The sequence below is a fragment of the Topomyia yanbarensis genome, chromosome 2 (assembly GCF_030247195.1).
Source record: "Topomyia yanbarensis strain Yona2022 chromosome 2, ASM3024719v1, whole genome shotgun sequence".
Taxonomy (NCBI): Eukaryota; Metazoa; Arthropoda; class Insecta; order Diptera; family Culicidae; genus Topomyia; species Topomyia yanbarensis.
Window position 1 is genome coordinate 159,158,313 of NC_080671.1, and position 21,712 is coordinate 159,180,024.

At 39.1% G+C, this 21,712-nt stretch overlaps 2 protein-coding genes and 1 pseudogene across 2 annotated transcripts in view; 2 read left to right on the forward strand and 1 right to left on the reverse strand.

Moving 5' to 3' along the window:
- The window catches only part of LOC131681906 (neural cell adhesion molecule 1-B-like), a 967,955-nt gene that overhangs the window by 225,811 nt on the left and 720,432 nt on the right, over positions 1–21,712 (forward strand). The gene's annotated exons all lie outside the window — the stretch shown is intronic.
- Positions 1,435–3,431, forward strand: LOC131681907 (FACT complex subunit Ssrp1-like; annotated as a pseudogene).
- On the reverse strand, positions 3,827–5,038 carry LOC131681909 (peroxisomal multifunctional enzyme type 2-like). Its single transcript, XM_058963005.1, has 2 exons — positions 4,097–5,038; positions 3,827–4,038 (listed from the first exon to the last, which is right to left on the reverse strand). The coding sequence occupies exons 1-2, from the start codon at positions 4,824–4,826 to the stop codon at positions 3,941–3,943; spliced, it is 828 nt and encodes a 275-aa protein (XP_058818988.1). The 5' UTR covers positions 4,827–5,038; the 3' UTR covers positions 3,827–3,940.

The following is a 21,712-nucleotide window of genomic DNA, read 5'->3' on the forward strand; positions in this document are numbered from 1 at the left end:
CTTTGTTACTAAGAATTTCAAAACATTCAAACAAACTACTGTACAGAAACATTCCGAAACCAACAGCTAGAAACAATGCTATAAAATAAACCGTGCATCTGGATTCGAATTAAACCCCTCTTGAAAATGAACGTGTACGGTATCTCTCGAGGCAACTACCGTACATCGGTTCAGCGGAAAACTTTTGTCACAAGAGCATTCTACAATTTGAATGAAAATTACTGGATAACAAAAAAGCACTGATGGAAATAAGAAATATCATCTTCTCTGCCACTTTTCTTTTTAACTCTGTTTTTTGCATCCGGTTCTTGTGCGCGGCCGTAGGTTTCCTTTCATCCCGGCAGTGGTGGTTGTCGACAGCTAATGCCGACACCAGTGACGCCTATAAGCGTAGCGTTGAAGCGTGTAATACGACAAGAGCAATACCCACCCACCTCGCAAACAGCCTGCCCTTTTCGAACTGCGGGGGTCCTTTTTCGGGCTAGAGAAGAGAAAGAACAAGAAGCAGCTTCTTTTCCGGATCAAATAAGATTACGGTGCACTGGAGTGAGATCTGGACACAGTTCAGCCCCGAAAGTGGTGAGCCTGTCTGCGAGGGGGGTACGACTACCTACTGGTAAAATAAAATTTGATTCGAAACACTTGTTTTCTACTGTTTTGATCTCCCGGCAGCGTCCGGGCATTGCTATTGCGATGTTATAACCCGAGGATAACTTTGTGCAGCTGTGGGTATAGACTAAATTTGATAATGAGATGAGCGTGGGAGTGCGGGGTGATATTTCAGTGCAGTGGAAGTACTTGCAATAACCTATTTATGATGCTACGCTGGGTTACTCGTTTTATGTTTCTTGTTTTAAGGCTTTCAGTGGAGTCGCAATCAAATGCACGATCTAACTGAAATCTAACACAATCTAACTGATTTTGAGGAATTAGTTCAAGCGAGAATATCGGAAAACTACCATCTATTAAAAAGTCGACCGTTTTGAAGCAACTGATTCGAATAGTAGCTGACTTCTGCTGCTTTTAACCCACTATTGCCCAACCTACTATATATAGTCGGTGATAAGAACAACTCCTATTACTCAAATAATAACGCAGAACAGGCATTATAAATTAGTTAATATTGTTCCTATACTATTGCGGAATACGTTTAGAGCAGTTAGAGTAGTTAAACCGGTGTTCATGTTGTTTTATTCAATTTTTCCTTAAGGGGTTACACATTTTTGTCAAGATGAAAAAATCGATTTTTTATAAATTAGATATTCTGAAATTAAATACGCTGATGAAAATTTTCTCAAAATTTCATTAAGATAGTAATACTTCAACTTGAGTTATAGCTATTCATAGACCGCTACCCATTGACCTCTAGTAGGCGGTGCGTAGTGTTTGATACGATGGGCCGTCGACTCGCTGCAACGATAGTAAAACCAACGACACGACCTGAAACTTCATGAAATCTTTTGAAGAGAAAGTGTGCGAGTAATTTACCGCCAGTTACCAGTTCATTGAGTCGCCCCTCGATACGACCAAAAAATATTTTTTTCAGCAACACTTTTTGTTTATTTTATTTTCTGTTGCTGTATAGCAACCATTTTATGTTTACAGGTAGCGTTCTTTCGTTCGATGTGGAAGGAAAGACAAGCTTTGAAATCCCGCTGAATCGTTTCCCAGTGTAATGCCGGAAAGAACGAAGTTACAGTCGAATTTCACCGGAACGATGAAGCTCCGGTGAATTTGATGGAAATGCGGTTCCACATTCCAACAGCGGAATCGGCTGAAATTGACCCTGTCGAAGCATTCCAGGAGCAGGTGATGAGACAGGCTTCCGTAATTTCTGCGTCTGGTGACGCCGGTGACGCAATTGCTATATTCCGAGAGATACATTGCCTGACACCGCGCGGTCGCTACGACATTAAAGTATTCCAGAGCTTTTTCCAGCTGCACGGTAAGACGTATGATTTTAAGATTCCGACGTCATCGGTGCTGCGGTTGTTCCTGCTGCCGCATAAGGACAACCGGCAAATGTTTTTCGTCATTTCGTTGGATCCGCCGACAAAGCAGGGTCAAACTCGTTACCACTTTCTGGTGACGCTATTCCAGATGGACGAGGAAACAAACATCGAATTACCCTTCACCGAGGAGGAATTGAAGGAAAAGTATGAGGATAAACTTACTAAAGAGCTCGCTGGACCGGTGTACGAAGTACTCGGAAAGATTATGAAAGTCATCATAAACCGAAAGCTGACCGGACCGGGAACTTTTATCGGGTGAGCTTGGCTTTATTTGAATCCCAATCCCTAACGGCTTAAGTCGGGCTAATTTAATTTAAATATATTTTGCCTCGTTTTCAGTCATTCGGGAACTCCTGCAATTGGATGTTCTTTCAATGCAGCTGCAGGTTATCTCTACCCACTGGAACGAGGATTCATCTACGTCCACAAGCCACCGGTTCACATTCGTTTCGAGGAAATCACATCGGTGAACTTTGCTCGCAGTGGTGGCTCCACTCGAAGTTTTGATTTTGAAATCGAGCTAAAAGCAGGCAACATCTACACGTTCAGCAGTATCGAGAAGGAAGAGTACGGGAAACTGTTCGATTTCATCTCGTCCAAGAAATTGCACGTGAAGAACATTGGAAAGGATGGCAAAAGCAACTACAAGGAGGACTTTGCCGATTCGGATAATGAGGCTGAACCGGATGCCTATCTGGCGAGGGTAAAGGCCGAAGCAAAGGAGCGAGATGATGACGATGACGATGATGATTCGGAAGAATCGACCGATGAGGACTTCAACCCGAACCAGGCAGAATCGGATGTGGCGGACGAGTTTGATTCAAATGTGGAATCTACCTCCGATGACGACTCGGATGATGCTGGTAGCGACCGGCTACGGCCTTTATGATGTGGTTGAACGCAAGTCGGGAGAAGATAAAGAAGGACAATTCGGGAATCTCCGTCACCGAAATTGCCAAAAAGGGTGGTGAGATGTGGAAGGATTTGAAGGACAAGCATGAATGGGAACAGAAAGCAGCCAAGGCAAAGGAGGAGTATGCAGAAGCATTGAAAGCCTACAAGGAAGCAGGATGCGATGGTGGCGGCGGAGCAAGCGAAGATGATGGTGGAAAAGCGACCAAGAAGCGCAAGAAGGAAGCAAGTTCCCCCAAGAAACCTGCTTCGGCTACGGCAATGAAGGGAAGCGGCTTCAAGAGTAAGGAGTACATCTCCGGCGATGACTCCAGTAGCAGCGGTGACGATGACAATAAGATAAACATAAAACCCGCAAACAAATTCCATTAGCCATACTTATGAAATACATAATCGTCTAATGGAATCAATATTGTGCAGGTTCATAAGTCCTGACTTAAGAAATTCTTAAGCCTTTTTTCATCAGTGTAGTGTAACTGTGCTCGAAATGTTTTGATTATTTTTATTCAACAGAAATCTGAAAAATCCGACTCGGAACCTGAATCAGAAGCATCGGCAAGTGAATCCGCCGAGGAAGAGGAGGAAGCGGATGAAGCAAGCAGCGACTAAAGTAAACTATCGGGAGCGAAAAATGGATTCTCTTTGACCTAAATATTCTCACGTTTGCACAGTTGGATAATACATAAGTGCGTAATAGACACCAAGACAATTCAATGTAAAAGCGCAGTTTTATTTACGTTTCCGCACTTTTAGTCGGACTTATTATGTGCGCAATGCGCTATAACAACTTTAAAGTTAAGCTTAAATGTTTCTGTAACGGAATTTTCGGCATGCTTTCCCTCGCGTAACTTTTCCAGTACGTCTACTAAAGATATGCTGGCTTCACTGATGGCATTAAGATGTTTCGCATCCGACATGTCAGTGACTTTATTCCAAACACTCTTAACATACTCTGGTGTAACATCATCATCGATTGATGTACGGAGAATTGATCCTTTTCCCCTAACAAAATGGACCTATGTGGCCCAACCAGCTGCACTTTCAATTATTGCCCCCGTATTCTGACAGGATTGATGACACAGATAAGCAACGACCGGAGCAATCAATTTAGGTTCTGAAAATCAAAGAAAAAATGAATTTACTTCGCCAGTTTTAAATTCAATGAAACTCACTAAGCTCATTGAACAAAACCTCTGGAAGTATTCCCTCGGTCATCCTTGACGCAGCCGTTGGAACGATTACATTGCATTGAATGTTATTTTTAGCTCCCTCGATTGCGACTGTGTTGGCTAACCCGACCAATCCTAGTTTGGCGGCACTATAATTGGCTTGGCCGAAATTTCCATAGACACCGGAGTTGCTGGATGTCATAATTATTCGACCATAGTTCTGTTTTTTCATGATCGCCCAGGCAGCTCGCGTCGTTAGGAAACTACCTTTCAAGTGCACATCATGAATAAGATTCCAGTCCTCATCGGAAATGCGAGCAAGACTCTTGTCTCGCAAAATTCCAGCATTGTTAATCAAAACATCAACACGGCCAAATGCTTCCATTGCAGTCTGAATAATTTTATCCCCATCCACTACGGAGTTGTAATCTGGAACCGCGGTTCCGCCAGCCGCTCGGATTTCCTGTACCACATTATCGGCTGCATTCGATTTGCCCTGACCGTGAAAATTGCCACCCAAATCATTCACCACAACCTTTGCACCGCGGGAACCGAACAGCAAGGCATATTCGCGACCTAGACCAGCACCGGCACCGGTAACGATCACCACTCGGCCATCGTAGCGCAGTTGATTCTCGTTAGCTGATACCATTTTCTCTCCGCACCCAAGCTGATTGACCTCTGGAATGAGCAAATTCGGCGCCGGGAAGCTTATTTGTTCACCAATAATCATAAAATTAATTTTAAAGAATTGAAGATTCCAACCAGTTTATTTATAGTCACAATATTGTAACCATGGGTTACTGTTATTAGAAAAAAAATATAGCAACAGATTCGTCAGAGCTGCTAGTTTCATGAATATTTTAAGCAAACATCAAATTTGACATTTCCAGTTACCTGAGTCACTGAGGGGTAGTCAGATTTGAGATACAGTTTCGGAATGCAAGTGTCTAGTCGTGTCGTTGGTAAAACTCGATTATCTCGAAGTTGTATTTTGTTGAAAAGTTCATTCGCGGCGATCACGATTTCTCAGGATTTAATTACTCAATCAATCTGAAATTTTCTCAGGATTTAATTACTCGATCAATCTGAAATTTTCACTAGTTGTTCCGTATTATACCAGCAACTATGTGTACAAAAATAATGTAACTGGAATGACCACATCATTTTTTTCCGATCGAAAAACTCGAATTGTGATACGCATGAAAAATAAGTTGGGCAATAATGGGTTAAAATATATAGCAAAGGCCTGATTATACATTGCGTTACGACAGATTTCGTTCAATAGACAACTTTGCAGCTCTTCGAACAAGACAATTATTACTTCAGCACTAACAGAGTAAAACGTAAAAACTGAGTACTCAAGCATAAAACGACGGAATCGAGGGGGGGGGGAGGAATAAATTGCGAAAAGATAAGAGTCATCAAAGAAGAGTGATATGTGAGTAGTGAAAAATAAAGATGGATGAACACTGAAGAGTGGTGAGTGAAAAGTGAAGAAATATGAGTAAGCTGACCAACGCTGACGAAAAAATCCCTACACTATGCGAACAGTGCGTATGGGCGTGGTGAACAATTACGCTTAGTCGCTGAATGATGTACGGTTTTTTTCATCAGAATTGGTCAGCTTAAATATGAGTAAGGGAGGAAGAGTGAAGAGTGAAGAGTGAAGAGGAAAGAGGAAAGAGTAAAGAGTGAAGAGTGAAGAGTGAAGAGTGAAGAATGAAGAGTGAAGAGTGAAGAGTGAAGAGTGAATAGTGAAGAGTGAAGAGTGAAGAGTGAAAAGTGAAGAGTGAAGAGTGAAGAGTGAAGAGTGAAGAGTGAAGAGTGAAGAGTGAAGAGTGAAGAGTGAAGAGTGAAGAGTGAAGAGTGAAGAGTGAAGAGTGAAGAGTGAAGAGTGAAGAGTGAAGAGTGAAGAGTGAAGAGTGAAGAGTGAAGAGTGAAGAGTGAAGAGTGAAGAGTGAAGAGTGAAGAGTGAAGAGTGAAGAGTGAAGAGTGAAGAGTGAAGAGTGAAGAGTGAAGAGTGAAGAGTGAAGAGTGAAGAGTGAAGAGTGAAGAGTGAAGAGTGAAGAGTGAAGAGTGAAGAGTGAAGAGTGAAGAGTGAAGAGTGAAGAGTGAAGAGTGAAGAGTGAAGAGTGAAGAGTGAAGAGTGAAGAGTGAAGAGGGAAGAGTGAAGAGTGAAGAGTGAAGAGTGAAGAGTGAAGAGTGAAGAGTGAAGAGTGAAGAGTGAAGAGTGAAGAGTGAAGAGTGAAGAGTGAAGAGTGAAGAGTGAAGAGTGAAGAGTGAAGAGTGAAGAGTGAAGAGTGAAGAGTGAAGAGTGAAGAGTGAAGAGTGAAGAGTGAAGAGTGAAGAGTGAAGAGTGAAGAGTGAAGAGTGAAGAGTGAAGAGTGAAGAGTGAAGAGTGAAGAGTGAAGAGTGAAGAGTGAAGAGTGAAGAGTGAAGAGTGAAGAGTGAAGAGTGAAGAGTGAAGAGTGAAGAGTGAAGAGTGAAGAGTGAAGAATGAAGAATGAAGAGTGAAGAGTGAAGAGTGAAGAGTGAAGAGTGAAGAGTGAAGAGAGAAGAGAGAAGAGAGAAGAGAGAAGAGTGAAGAGTGAAGAGTGAAGAGTGAAGAGTGAAGAATGAAGAATGAAGAGTGCAGGGTGAAGAGTGAGGAGTGAAGAGTGAAGAGGTGAAAAGTGAAGAGTAGAGAGTGAAGAGTGCAGAGTGAAGAGTGAAGAATGAAAAGTGAAGAGTGAAGAATGAAAAGTAACAGTGAAGAAAAGCGCCTACAGATCCATTCAAACTCTGTAAAATTATAGGCGCAGGGCGTGTCAACACAGGTTGAAATTTAAAAATGAGCCGACTTGGTTAAAAATTCTTTTTAGAACAGTTATGGCTCCATGCATACTATAATTAGTGACTTGGATTGGTAATCGGAACATACAGTTGTTGCGCACGTTTTTTTTTGTTAGGAGAAACTTTGCCACTGCGACCACTATTCAGATTATCTTTTGTGGCTGTCCCTGTTTGCTCTACAAGTTACAAATTGCCCGAATCCAATGTAGATGGAAGCGAGTTGTTTGTTTGCCCACATGTGTCGTCCCAACCAGGTAGTACATTATTAATGTAGCTAAGGATCCGTTTTGGAAGAGGTATGCCATACCTCGTGAGGCGTCATAAGATGCCTTCCGAAGCATCGCTCCTTTCAAAGAAATAGTACTACACAATGGCAGAGAATATGTTCCGAGCTCTTGGGCTCATAGTTACAGAATCGACAAATGTCATCTTGACTGTTTTTTATTCAGTTCGTTTATTCATCATCTTGACTTGTTGCGCAATACTGGAGGTGCACGTTTATGTTGATTTGTTCCAAAATAGGTGGGACGTTCATTTGATAAAGATAACATATTTGACGAATGAAGATTCGTCAAATCGTTGTAAATGTCACGAAAGAATGTGTCTATTCAGCAAAGGTGCTGATGCCAATTTATACGCATTTCATCAATCGTAATTGATGAAATAGTGCACCATCCTCACTAATAGAGCCAAAATAGGTTCTTTACTCTATGTGTTTCGAGACTTACATCACATATGGCGATGTTGAAAAAATAATATTAGAATGTATTTGCCATAAACTCTACTACAGCAGAAGAAAAAATCCCACTGACTTGTTCTACGTAAAATCTCATCTACTTGGAAGCCTCATCCGAACCACTTAGTGGGCGGCCGCAGTGATGTTAAATGGCGAAACTTAAATAAAATAATGGACGAAAAATCATCATAAAATAAATTAATAACACCACTGGATATCAAAAGGATCTCCGGCAAGTGCTAACCCTCTTCTGCTGTTTAGCTGCTGGTCGGTCGCTTCCCGCCAAGGCAAGCGCTACAGGAATGACGAAAAATGAGCAAGTGCAAGTGAGAAAATGGTGTCGGTCTCGAGCATCAGGCGTTGGATTGCGCCTTCAGTGGAGAAGATTTTTTCCTTTCTACTTTCTTGTATATTGCACAAAAAGGGTAATTCGCTATTTCGTCGTTCGTTTAGCTGTATTTGCCTTATAATGAAAATGAATTATCACTCGGGTCAGCAAGCTTCTAGCCAGTGTCCTTTTTCCGGAAGCCCCGGATGCACGCTTAATTTTTATATCTTTTTTTTCCTTCGAGAAGGAGACGCAGAAATGTTAATCATAATTTAGAAATAGCTACGAATAAAAATTTGCAGTAACAGAAGGACCACAGCGAGGAGGTAAGGAAGAAGCTGAAAGCAGCAACGCTAACAAGCTATTTGCTCAGGGGTTATTAGAAGGAATGCTTTTTCTCTCCAACACGAACATCATCGCATGTGACTGATTGCAATATAAATTTGATTTCATAGCATACCCATGATACCTCTCTAAAGTAAGATTATCAAAATCTGCTCAAATATCATAGTTAGCTAATAATCCAAAAAAATGTTAATAAAATAGACCGAACAATTCATTTTACCTGTCCAATATTAAAATCTTTCGATAAGCACATCACACTAGTATTTCATTCAAAGCTTGCAATATCAATTATCAATCAATTTCTGCGTAGGCGATCATTTCAAATAAGTTAACATTCCAGGCTTCGATACTACATTGCTGCACAATTGCATCTTCCGCTCGTTACAGCGCTTACGGTGTGCATAATTGAAAGGTTTCTTTCCCTTTATCAAACTCTTCCTTATTCCTTCCACGATGCACGTATATTTTGACGATGGTGTGGCAACGCGAACGTGTTCTAGTTTTCGTTTTCTATTTCCCAGAATCGACTCCCGGAAAGTAATTCTCCGCGAAAACTCCATTCATTAAATTTGCAAACAACACCCTGGTCCTTCGGATGATGCATAGATATATTCGTGCTTGGAAAACCCGGGCTAGCTAAAGCAGCACGGAACATTGTGGCGATGAATTATGAATTAATTTTATCTCAGTTCCCAACGGGCTCCGCTTTTCACTCACTTCACTCACGCTTTGGTGGGAAAATGCTCGGTATCGCTTTAGACAGTGCAGCGGGAAGGAAGGGGTAACGAAAAATGTGGCCGCCGCTTTACCGTCATTCCTGGGACCTCGGTTAGTGGCGGAAGTAAAAAGCTATAACACTTCGCCATGCAGTTGCCATAATTTTTCGACCAACTTTTCTTTCAGCGGCAACCCATTTTTTGGCATGCCTGTTGTTTGGTAAAACCTTGGAAGCAAAACCACCGTCGTCGCCTGCCAGCCCGCCCGCGGGCAATGTACGAAGTCTACATTAGAATCCAACTTTTGCCTCAATCTTTTGTTGGTGCGAAATTATTTTCATCTTCACGCTTATTACTTGCATCATGCGAAACATCAGCGTGGGTTTGGAAGTTTCCTTTCATGGGTGGACTTTTCAGACAAAGTTTGGTAAGCCGTAGCCGGTTGAGCTGCGTAGTGTGGTCCACAACTATTTACCAACAAGTAAATGTTGGCTTTGGTCATAGCAAAGCAAACAAAGCAAAGCCTCGGTACTAAATTATCGGTTGGATCGAAATGAATGAGTTCCTGAATTCAAAACATCCACAAGTGTCCAAATCGGATAAAAATGCCATAGTTACGAGCATTTCAGTTTTTGCGTGTACTCTGTCGGCCTCTTAAGGAATAGAAATTCAGAAGCCCTTCCTCAGGCCCTTGTTTACTTTATTATTAATTTTATTCACCCGAAAACTGTACTTTGTGATGTTCTAATATGCCATCAGATCAGTTTCCATCTTAGGAAAGAACACTGGGATTTGGCCGAATTGTCATTTGTCATTGTCAATTGGACGATTGTCATTTGGCCGAAAAGATCAACTAACAGAATGCTACTAAGCTGACTACCGTTAGGCCGAATACCATCTGGACGAATGAGTCAATTATCTGTAAGCCTTTATCCGAAACCTAATTGGTCGAAAGAGGATTGCCCATTCGATTTGACTGAAGAACCGTAATGAGCATGAGCTTGAGCATGATGACCGTACAATTCGTAGCTGCTACTCCAAGATTGACCAGAACAAGCGAAATTGCACAGGGAATCTACGAATGGGGCCTGGGAGTAGCTATCCATCCTCAATGTGCACGTTTCGAGTGTTCTATACTTTGAAATGCCAATGACGGCACCGGCAACGTCATCAGGAAAGGGAAGTATTATTAGTTTAACAAACGTTGTTATGGAAACCGTGTATACGTCTGCATCTCCACGTTCGCTACGGGAAGGATTTTTTGTTAAAAGGATGGGGTAAATAGTTACACAAAACTGGATTCACCTAGATAAGTGATACGATCCATGCGACTCTCAGTAATGTTATCGCGTATTTATTGCTCTGGGCAGCCGGCTGCCGAGAATTTATGATAGATGTATCGTTTGTTGAAATTGTTTTGAAATGTTCGGTGTGTAAAGAAAGCAACTGCAGCTCCGGACAGTCGATAGTGTTGCTTATATTTCATTGAATCAAACGTCAGGTGAACGATTTTAATATTCCTTGTTTCTTCATTTCGGCGAAACACGACATTCCAAAAACAATGCAACATAATACAAAGCGATTAAAGTAGAATGGGGTCAAATATATATTGGAATACAAGAGGTATAGGGCATTATCTTTGCTAAGTTATTGCAGAGGTCGCTTGAGTTCTGTGAATTAATCATGGTAAAAAACTACAAGGGGCAGCCCTATGGGGTTGCTCGAACTGTAGACGTAGGACTATACTATTTAATGTAAAATATTTATTTTCTTAGTACTTAGTGTGTGGGAAAAAACACCCGGACCGGTGCAGAAAAATCAAATTTTAGACAATATAATCACATCTCATGTATAGAACAAGCTTTCTAGTTGCTCTCAAACAGATCCTAAAAGTTCAAACACCCATGGATAACCCCAAGTTTGTAAATGTGTTTCGATGCCACAGGATTGTAAAATGGTTAATATTACGTCATGAAAATTCAATTCTTCCGTGACAATTTTTTGCCTGCAAAATGCCCTGTGTGTATGCAAAGCTCATGATTTGTTGGATATTAGCATTGATCGGAAAATGCTTTCCAACGCTGCGCATTGCATACATACAGGAAATTTTGCAGGTCACCAGAAGCTGTTAATTTTACCACCGCCACATGTTCATTTTACCCACTCGCTATAAACATGTCTCATTTTTGGACATGTTTAGAAATCAAGAATCATGTTTGAAAACATGTGTTTATGACGAAGTATTTTACCAGATATGTACAAAACATGTCTAATAAGAAACATAAGGTGATTGTAATATCTCATTCACTTATTAGTTAGAAAATAATGACTTTGCTTAACGTGTTCATTTTACCGCCCCAAACATTGAACCCAAGCGTACAATGCAAAATGAGTCAACGCTGATGATGATGGGTAGAGCGAAAGAGACAACTAGTACCACCACGACACTATTAGCGCATTTCCATATTAAATTTACAAAAGGGCGAATAAGATTTGTAAACAAACTTTTATTTTGATGGTTTCTCTTAATTTACTATAATTTCAACGCAGAAAACAATTGAAATTACTTCTACGAAGGGTAAAAATTTACATTAACGCATATTTTTCATGAAATTCCGCTCTGTAGCAGACTAATGAGCGAAACAAATTTGTTTACAAAAAACAGTTTCGCCCTTTTGACGAATTAATATTGATTTCACCAAAATTCCACGCGGCCTTTCCCGATTGAAAGGAACGGCCGCGCTTAGCCCATCTGTCAAATTATCGTGATTTTGCATAGCGAAGGGCTGAATGATTTTGTTCCAAAAACAGCCCTGCGTTATGCAACACTTTGTGCAGATTGATTATACCAGTTGCAAGTGGGGCCAAATTCCGTAAAATTCCTTTTAAATTACAGAGTTGATAAAATTGCTTAGATGAGCTAAACTAATTAATCAAATCCTGTTTTAAAAACTGTCCTTGCGTTTAAACCAAAATGGGAAGCTTATTACTACCACTACAATACTTAATTTCAAGCGCAAATAGCAAATACATGTGCTAGTTAAACCAAAAATCTACTGGCAACATTACAGCGGCATTTAGGAAGCAGCTGGAGCGGTCGCCTGTTGGACGACACAGGGTAGCGACCCTCCACAGCCAGTGTAACGGACTTCTAGCTCAGCTACACTGGCTGTAAAAAACACAGCACAGTGATCTGCTTCGCCAGCCGTTCAACAGGGAACTGAGCGTGTCTGGCCAAGTCCGTTCTTTAAATAGTCGATGATGACGTCATTCATAGAAGCGTTGCGCGCTAGGTACACCAATCCGTCGTACAGGGCTTGGGAAGCGCTATCTTCTGTGTGTTAATGCGCGATGTTTTGACAAGGTTGTATATTATTTAATTTTTTAATGCTATGATATCAAAAATCTTTGGGTTTATCTATTGGAATCTATTCTTAGAAGTATTTCGGGGCGATTTGGACAAAAAAATTGAAAATTTATCGTGAGATGGCTGAATTATATGCGTTTAAAATTGGACCACTTTTCGTTACATACCATTTTTGTAGAATTTGCAGAGTGCACCTCCATATCGAAAACAAAGACGTAGTCCTACGTCAAAAATGTCAAATGATTTTTTCCTTGCGCACAAATTAATGTGAACACGAGTTTTGTGTTGGTTTTTCGATATTATTGTTTTTGAAAAACGGACATAAACGTAACACATACGCTTAGGGACACAATAGGTCAGCCATTTGGAGGCACTATACTGCCTATGATCGCATGTACGTCCCATTTTCTATGGGATTTCATTTCTTTGTGGGTCTGATTCGCAACCATAGACAGTATAGGTCCCTACTATATAGTAAATTTGAATTATTTTGACAGAAAAATTGTGCGTAATTTCGTGCGACAAACGCCAAAGCGAAATGAAGAGGACATGAAGAACGCAATTGCATCTGTTCGAGATGGCGCCAGTATTCGATCAGCCTCTAAACAATTCAAGGTTCCACTAGAAACATGACATGCTCGTGTGAAAGGAAAGTGCTAGTCATCAATGGAAGCGCGTCAGTTATTTCGCGTGAGTTTACAATATAATAATACACTGAAGTTTTTTTATGCGGGGAATGCGTACCGCATAAAAAACCGCCTACAAAAACTACAGAACTTTGAAAATCCGCATAAAACACCGCATAACTTTGAAAATCCGTTAGTTATTATTGATCTAGACTGGTAAACCCAAGAAATTGGGCACCCATTTTAATAAGTTTTGCATCACCTTCATATCATTTATATTTTGTTGTCTTTTCTCGGTGAAAATGAAAACAGCAAGCTTTACCATTATTACATGTAACGTTTCGGCTTACTGTTCTTCAGCCATCGTCGGACGCCTACAAAAATTTATTGAGCATTAACATTAACATCAAATTGTTCACAAAAAATTACAAAGCTAGCATTCACAAAACAATGACAAGTTACAATCAACTCACATAATCTTATCTAACACATCCTCCATTCACTCGAACTCTCGTTCACTCTTCACCGCTAGGCGGGCGATCACTCCTCGACTGCCTGCGTTCCTCGCTATTCGAACACTGTCGAAGCTTGGTGACCAGACCATCATACATTGTGCGGGACGTTCCACATTCTCTTTGTAAGTTCACTGTTTTCTCTTCGCCGATAAGTTTGATGTGGAACATCTCTGCAGTTAGTCTACTCTCCTGGTTTTCGATTCTTTCCGGTATCCGGGCGGCGAAATCGACGATTTGTCCTCCTTGCAGTTTGTGCTGGGCTAAGCCAGTTCTCGCATCTTTTTTCTTCGAATTGTTCTTGTGCTCCGCCACGCTTAGAAAAAAAGAAAATTACGTATTACGTAAACAGCGACACGACGTATTTTTCTATCTGATAGCAGGATTTTACATGTTTTGATATGTAAAATTAAATTTCGCGACTCTTTTGATATAAAACTCAAACTGAATGTCTTAGCGAAAAGCGAACAACTCACATTTTTACATGTAATTATATGTAAATTTATTTGAATTCGAATGCTCCTCTTATGTGCATCTTCAAGATTTAAAGTTACAAGACTTTTTTTTGCTGTATATCGCCGGTTCCACACAGAATCGAATACACCACGTTCTTATGTTTCCCATATCATGTTGGTACCAGTTTATATGGGAATTTACTGTGTGATCACACTCTTCAACACGTAACTCCGGAACCGGAAATCCGACCAATAAAAAAATCAACAGCGAATAATGGGAAGATTATACCTCTCATTTGAGACTAAGTTTGTGCACATCGGCCCAGCCATCACACACATACATACGCACACAAACATTATCGGATCTCGACGCACTGAGTCGAAGGGTATATGACACTCGACCCTCCGGGCCGGGATTATGTTGCCCATGTTCAGAGTGATTGCATAACGTTTTTATGAGAAAGGCAAAAGGTGTGAAATCAGCCAAGTCCCAAAAATTCGATCAATAAAAAAAAAATTTCGAGATGAAATAAAATCTCGAGGTTTCATGCTTTTTAAAGACATTTGGCATAGAAAATACTAAGTCGATCTCTAAAATTTCAAATACCCTCCGTTCAAATAAAACTTTTAGTTCCGACTTATATGGGAATGTCTTATGTGACGGGACGATTCAATCTGCCCGAAATTTTGTAGCAGTCTATAGGGATAATATACCTTTCATTTGTAAAAATCGGTAAAGAATTCGTTGAGAAATAGGTGTGACATCAACTCAGGGACGTGGCAAGTTACCTTAGGGCATCAAGAGCCGCCATAGGTGGCCAATGTGGTCAAAGCGACTTCGATGGATCATTAATGACCTAGACAAGCAAATCCAATTAATGTTGCACACATTTTAGGTGGGTCGGCCACACTCTGCGCAGGGGCGGAAACGAAATCTGCAAGTAAGCGTTGGACTGGAACCCAGCAGGACATCGCAGCAGAGGCAGACCCAGAGGCTCATGGCGGCGCAGGCTCAACAAGGAAATAAAAGAAGTCGACAAAAGTTTGACCTGGCAGCAGGTCAAGACGATGGCGGGCAATCGCCCAGGATGGCGATCTTTCACAACGGTCCTTTGCACCACCAGGGGTGCGCAGGAATAAAAGTAAGTAAATATTCTTTTGTAAGCATTAAATTCATTATAACATGTGTATTCAGGTATATAACAGTTTGGGATCTCCAATAATATTAAAAACTGTATATTTTTGCTCCTACGTTTATAAAATCGGAAATAATCACGTATAAGTAAAAATCGTTCTTGCAATTGAATGTCAAACCAACTGCTGATTTCTGTTTGGAAAAACTAAAAAAATATAATAAAATAAGCTTACCCTATGCATAGAATTCTAGAGTGCCACGAATAAAACATTCTTGTCTTTATTGCGCATAGTCTAGACATTGAAAAAAGTGCCTGCTTATGCATTCCTTCTTTTACGTTGTCGAAGTCTCGTAAAAAATGCTAAAATCTTCGATAACTTTGAAACGAATGAGTATTTTTACATACAGTCTTCAACAATATTGTGTTGTTCAATGCCTCCATATTTGTTTGGAACACGGTTTGCACAAAAATTACAATGGAAACAGTAATATTAAAAAAACTAAATTTTAATGGGTTTGCCACAGAAAACACTTTATAAATCGATAACCTTAAGTCCTACAAGTTTAAGTTGTTCAACAAAATTCTTCATAATGAGTTTTTATTAAACTTTGTTGAAGACACCAACTTTCTACCTCGTCAATATAAAAAGTTATTTTTTTTTATTTCGATCGTAGTAAGCTATGCCTAATTTTAAATTTTATCATATTGTGGGGAATATTCTTACGAACAATTCGTCCAAAGACATCCTGTGAATATATTCGATGGTTTGAAGTGGCCTCTAGTGAATTAAAATAACGTTTTTGGGGTTCCCAACCATTGAGGGTATAATTCTTTGTACTTTTACTGCGACTTCCGAATTAGGCCTCAGATTTGAAGAAAATCGGTAATGTTCCCGATCTTCAAAGCCCCATATATCCGGTCACAGTTGCGTGCGGTATACAAATTTAATTGCATTTTATTTCCTAAAAAATTCCGCAACTTTTGGTATACATATTGTCATACATTTACGGCGGCTTCCAATTAATTGCCTTTTTGATCGGGTTTCTTCCACTGTGCACCGTCGTGCTAATAAATCAGGAACTCGAGATACAGGAGGTCAAACTGCCATACTCACTAGTGCCACATAGTTACAGAATCTCGAACTATTCTGCATACCAATCCGTAGGTTTTGATCTCCAGAACAAAATTGCCGAAGACACATCTATCTATAAATATAAAACTCAATGTTTGTATGTATATGATTTATGGACTCCCAAACGAGTTAACCGATTGCCGTCAAAATGTATACATAGTAGGCATTTGTTCTGGAGCGTGTTTGTTTTCTATTGGTTGGCGATTATCTGCCCGCCAGATGCCGCTTCGTAACAAATTGTGTTTTCCTCCTATTTCGTTGAAAGTCGCAGCAACGCGCGGTTGGTATTAGCTAGTATCTTCTGAAAAATCAGAAGCTTTAGATAGATTAGATCGAAAAAAAATGTAAGCTCACTAACGTCGCCAGGCGGCCGAATTCTGGCAATTTTGCAAAAGAAAATAGTACTGTAAATGAAACGGATCACAAGGTATCCTAAAGACTATCTGTGTTGTACAAAGTACAACGCACGAGTGCTCGAGGGTTAAAGTTAAGACTCGTGCCCTTAACGCGCAAATTGGTTTAATGCAATTTTTCCTTTTTGGGAATTAATATTGCATTGTACTTAAACAGTGGAAATACGTTGAATATAAACTGATGGAGTCTGTAATTAACAAACTGTTCTGATGGCGATCACAAAGAAACGAATACAAAGCTTTACTTGCCCTCGTAAAAAACATTTTAAATTATCGCCCAAATATCCGCAATCACAATGTATGCGATCGTGCTGCGGCACTTGCATATGCGAACCAGTAACTTCGTACTTTGGACATATTCGAACATAGGTTCGGTTCAAATGTTTTGTGCCCTGCAGAACTAAGCTAGCACCGGATTGACACTAGCTCCAAAAACGAAATCACTATTTGTGTTTCTGAGCAAACCCCTACTTACTTACTCACTTACATGGACTAGAGGATAATTCTTCAAAATAGGTATTCAAAGTATGATACGAATCATGTCATAGAAGTCCCTACTATACAGTTTAGAGGAGTTAATCCAATTTTGCGAAAAATCTTGCAACCGTGCTAAAAATATTTTAAAAAAATTTAGTGTGTTGTGCATGTCTTGAAAAATCTGATCACTTTCTCTACATCATCCCAATGTGTCTCGATCATGATTCGATGTATCTTAATTTGCTCTCAATCCATTTGATAACCGTAGGTAATAAGCCTATTTTGGCACTTTTGAAGAGTGCCACACTATAGTTTGATAACTTTAAAAGGATGTTATATAAACTACAACATTTTACAAAATAAGTACCAGTGCACAATTTCTTGAACATCGACATTATACTTAATTAGCACAAATCACTTACGTTTCTAAATTTTAAATTCTGTGCATCTATTCTCACCACGACAATCCAATTGCGGCCTCTTTGCCGTGCCAAATATAATGGCATAAAAATAAAGTATGGTTGAGACGCAATGACTTCTCCAGTTCAAATAAAGGTATGTCTCATTGTAGTAATTACTATGTAAGGTAACCATATCTGGCGGATAAAAACTCAGGACGCACAGAGAAATAGGTATTGTCATTATCTCATATGCTTGGTTCGAAACAAAGAATTTCCAAAAGGCTCAACTTCCCGAATAAGCAATTTAACCTATTCAGTTTAAACAAAGATGGTAAAAGAAGCTTACCAATTATTTGTATCATAAAAGTTTGGTTTTTTAGAGTTTAGGATTCTTCTCATCAGTAACTAACACTAACTTAGTGCTAGTTAGATAAGTCTAAATCAACACCAAATTGGCGCCAGCGCAGTAGTTCATTTCTGCTGATGAGGAATACTGAACCGAAACCGTTTTTTAGGATGAGTCCCAAACGCCTCACACGATACAAAAATTTCTCAACTGAAAAATATTTTTAGGAAGGACCAAATTTTTTGTGTATGAGGACACAATACATAACATAGAAGTTTGGTTTATTTGTGTTTTGGATTATTAGGTACTGGTACTAATATGGTAAATCCGAAACACCAAACAATCAAATAGTTATGTTGGATACTGTGTCCTCATGCATAAAAAAAATTTATCCCGCTCAAAAAAAAACTTCCTGTTTTGTAATTTTTGCATATTCATCTTGCAATTATTTTGAAAAAATAGCAAAAAATTGATATTTCCCTGTTCACTCTAAAATGAGCAAATGCAGAGGATATCTTCTCATTATTGGTAGGATCATCTCTGATATAATAAAATTCAAGATAAATATTCAAATTTTCAAAATTACAAGAAAAAACATATTGTGGTTGTATCGCGGTGTTAGACAAATGTGATGGTGTTACGCAAATGTTTGCATTCAATATCATTGACGGTTAGCTGACAACACAAACACGCAAATCTAACCCAAGTCCCACTTTTCTCTGGCTGAATCGTATCACTCTTCGGGTGTTCTGGTATGACACATTGATTACGAATGCAAATTGTGGTGATAAATATTTCGATACAATTCGACCGTAGAGTAGAGTGGGGTAGTGTGATGCAACCGACTTTACAACCGAACGGATGAAATAAATTCCTCACCGAAGGTATCGAAAGTGCATGGTGTCAGACGATAATCAAGCATATCAGTGCTATTCTCATTGTATATCTGTCACTATAGTTAAGATGTCATTCGTGAATCACACCAAACGTTTTCCTTCGTCACGTCAAATATAAACGCAATTGGACATTAATCATAAATCAGAATATATTGGCTCAATTTGGCAAGGCCAATGAGAACCAAAAATCCTGATACGCAATAGCATTACTGCAGGACAGTTACATATCAAACGACATGAGATATAGTAGTCGGATTCACAAAGATCACATGAATCATACTCAGCCTCCTGAATAGTAGCCATATGTATAGCCATAGTAGAGTTCGCGATGTCCACAGTAAAGTATTTGTTTGAAATAGGTTTGCAAGCTACACCAATGGTTTATCCAACTTATCGACACGAGCGAAGAAGTCAGTCACAGCGCTCGCTCCAGCCAATTTGTCCGCCCTTTCACTATCAATATTACCTGGATTACCTAGTACTCATGAAACGTAGAAAGCATATGAAATACTAAGTTCTTCGATATGGCGATTCGATTATTAATTTCGACCTCGAAACGGCCGAACTAAATTCTTTTAGAGCAGCCTGACAGTCGAAGCAAAAATAAATTTTTTTACCGCAAACTCCCTGTTCAAGTTCCGATTGAATGCCACATCGTCGCTGTTGTGCTATCTTATGACAAACGCCATTTTGGGGTAAACTGAGTTAAATATGCCATATTGTTGGTCTAAAAAATCTCTACAAAATGGCGTTTTCGGAATTTTGACAAACTACTTGGTTACTGAGATAGCGAGAAACGTGCTGAGAAATTCTCTAATATTTGCTTTAAATGGCTGTGTCTGGGCATTGACACAAGTTATCTTGATGGATTAGATGTTTTTCTATGTAAAAATGTCTGAGAAACCCAATGGCAAAATCATTTTCAAAATAAAAATACACGAAATGTGAGAAAAAAGTAATTTTAGTTTTAAACAGGAAATATAGCATATTTGGCAACAATGTATCCAAAAATCATTATTTTTTCTAGTTTCCCTGACTCATTTCCTTTAAAATGCATCTCACCGATTGTTTATAGACCAAATAAAGCCAAAGACATAAATAAAAGTTAATAATTGATGATTTTTTTCTATGGAAAATTTTCCAAGCACGATTATGATACGCCATACAAATTTTGTCATCAATACACACCTATGACACGTATGAGTGCGACTTTTGTTTACATGTTTAGCAAAAACTCGTAATATAGTCAACCGATCTTCATAATATTTGAGAGATTAAAACAGAATAGACAGAAGCATCAATTGTATTCTGTGAATTGTTTCTACTATTTACCAATTGTAAGATATTCAATCTCAAACTTTAAAAATCGTTTTTCTCGAAATGTGCAAAATGGCACTTGTCATAAGATAGCACAACAGCGACGACATAGCATTGCAAAGATTTCTGCTTGAAATGTGGTACAGTACCTAGCAAGCGAATAAGTTTGGTCTAATTTCATTTCACGACAACAGACACTAGTGCCGGCTCGGCCCTCCAGTAAACTGCGTATTCTCAAGTTGTCGCTCCCTACAACCAGACCACGGTGTATTTGGTAGAACAATTTTATTCGAAAAAAATCGGCATCGCTTAAACTTCAGCATGTGACAGAATAGACTTTTTTCCCTTTCATTTGAAAGTAAAATTAAAATATTCTGTCAGGGGCTCCAGAACAACTTTTTATTTTAAAGTTTTTTTGTTTGAAAACTTAGGTTTTTCAATGAAACTGGTTCACGTTTTTGCCCCTAGGTAGTACTTTGGACATTCAAATATTACCAAAAGTGAGAATCTGATGGACAATTTCATTGTGTAGAACTTTGTAGAGAACTATATCGCGATGTAAAATCGCCAGAGAAAACTAGTAATTTTTTATCTAGTTTCTAGATTCGCACGGGACCTATTGGTTAAGAAGCTTTATTCCAAAAACATTTTCATTTGTAAAATAAATATTTGCCTTATTTTAACAGTGTGCTCAGAAGAACCTGAATGCTAGCAAAGTCCCACCTTTAAGCGGAAAAAACATAATTCCAGATTCCACCGTTTTATGCGCACCAATGATATTTTAGGATCAAGGAGAAAGGTAGACAAAATTTGAACGAAATTAGTACTCTTTTGAAAGATGCTGGGTAATACAGCAAAATGAAACAGTTTATTTCAGTTACAGATATATTTGTTTCTTCTTTTTATGTCTTCACTCATTCTGGAGTATGCTTGATGTAATCTTGAATCAACCTTTTTGCTTGTTAGCATCTTGTGGAATATATTTGGCCTAAATTTTAACGTTATATTTGATCAAACTCGATTAGATATTCAGTCATTTGATTTGGTTTCGATTGAGAATCATGTTTGAAAGTTTCACGAAGGATAGAAAAATAATTCGATGTGATTTATGTTCAAGTTTGTTAACTTTTGGGAATCGCTGTACATTGAACAGAAATCACAATAGTAAATGAGAAATAAAGGTTTTGTCTATTGTACGAAAATAGCGATCTCAATATAAATGTAGAAATAGAAAGAATCACCTTTATCCCAAAGACGTGTTGCTGTTAATGTCTCCAGATTCTGAACTGAACTGGCAACTCTGTCTTCTTGATATGTGGTCTTTGCTCTTATCCCATATTATGAGGGAAACTTTCAATAATCAGACCTGTAGTACCTTGAGAATTTACTGAAAGTATTGTCCAGCCTGATATTTTCTTGTTCGTTTTCTGTTGTGATCCGTGTTCAACGAGTAACGACTCCGGAATTTCTTCTTAAAGGAAATTATGAATCTTGGTTTTGTTTTTTTTTAAGATTATGTGAAGTGTGTTCGATTTGGAAATAAAACTTGAGGACAAGCAAAACTCTGCATCTATAAATTCT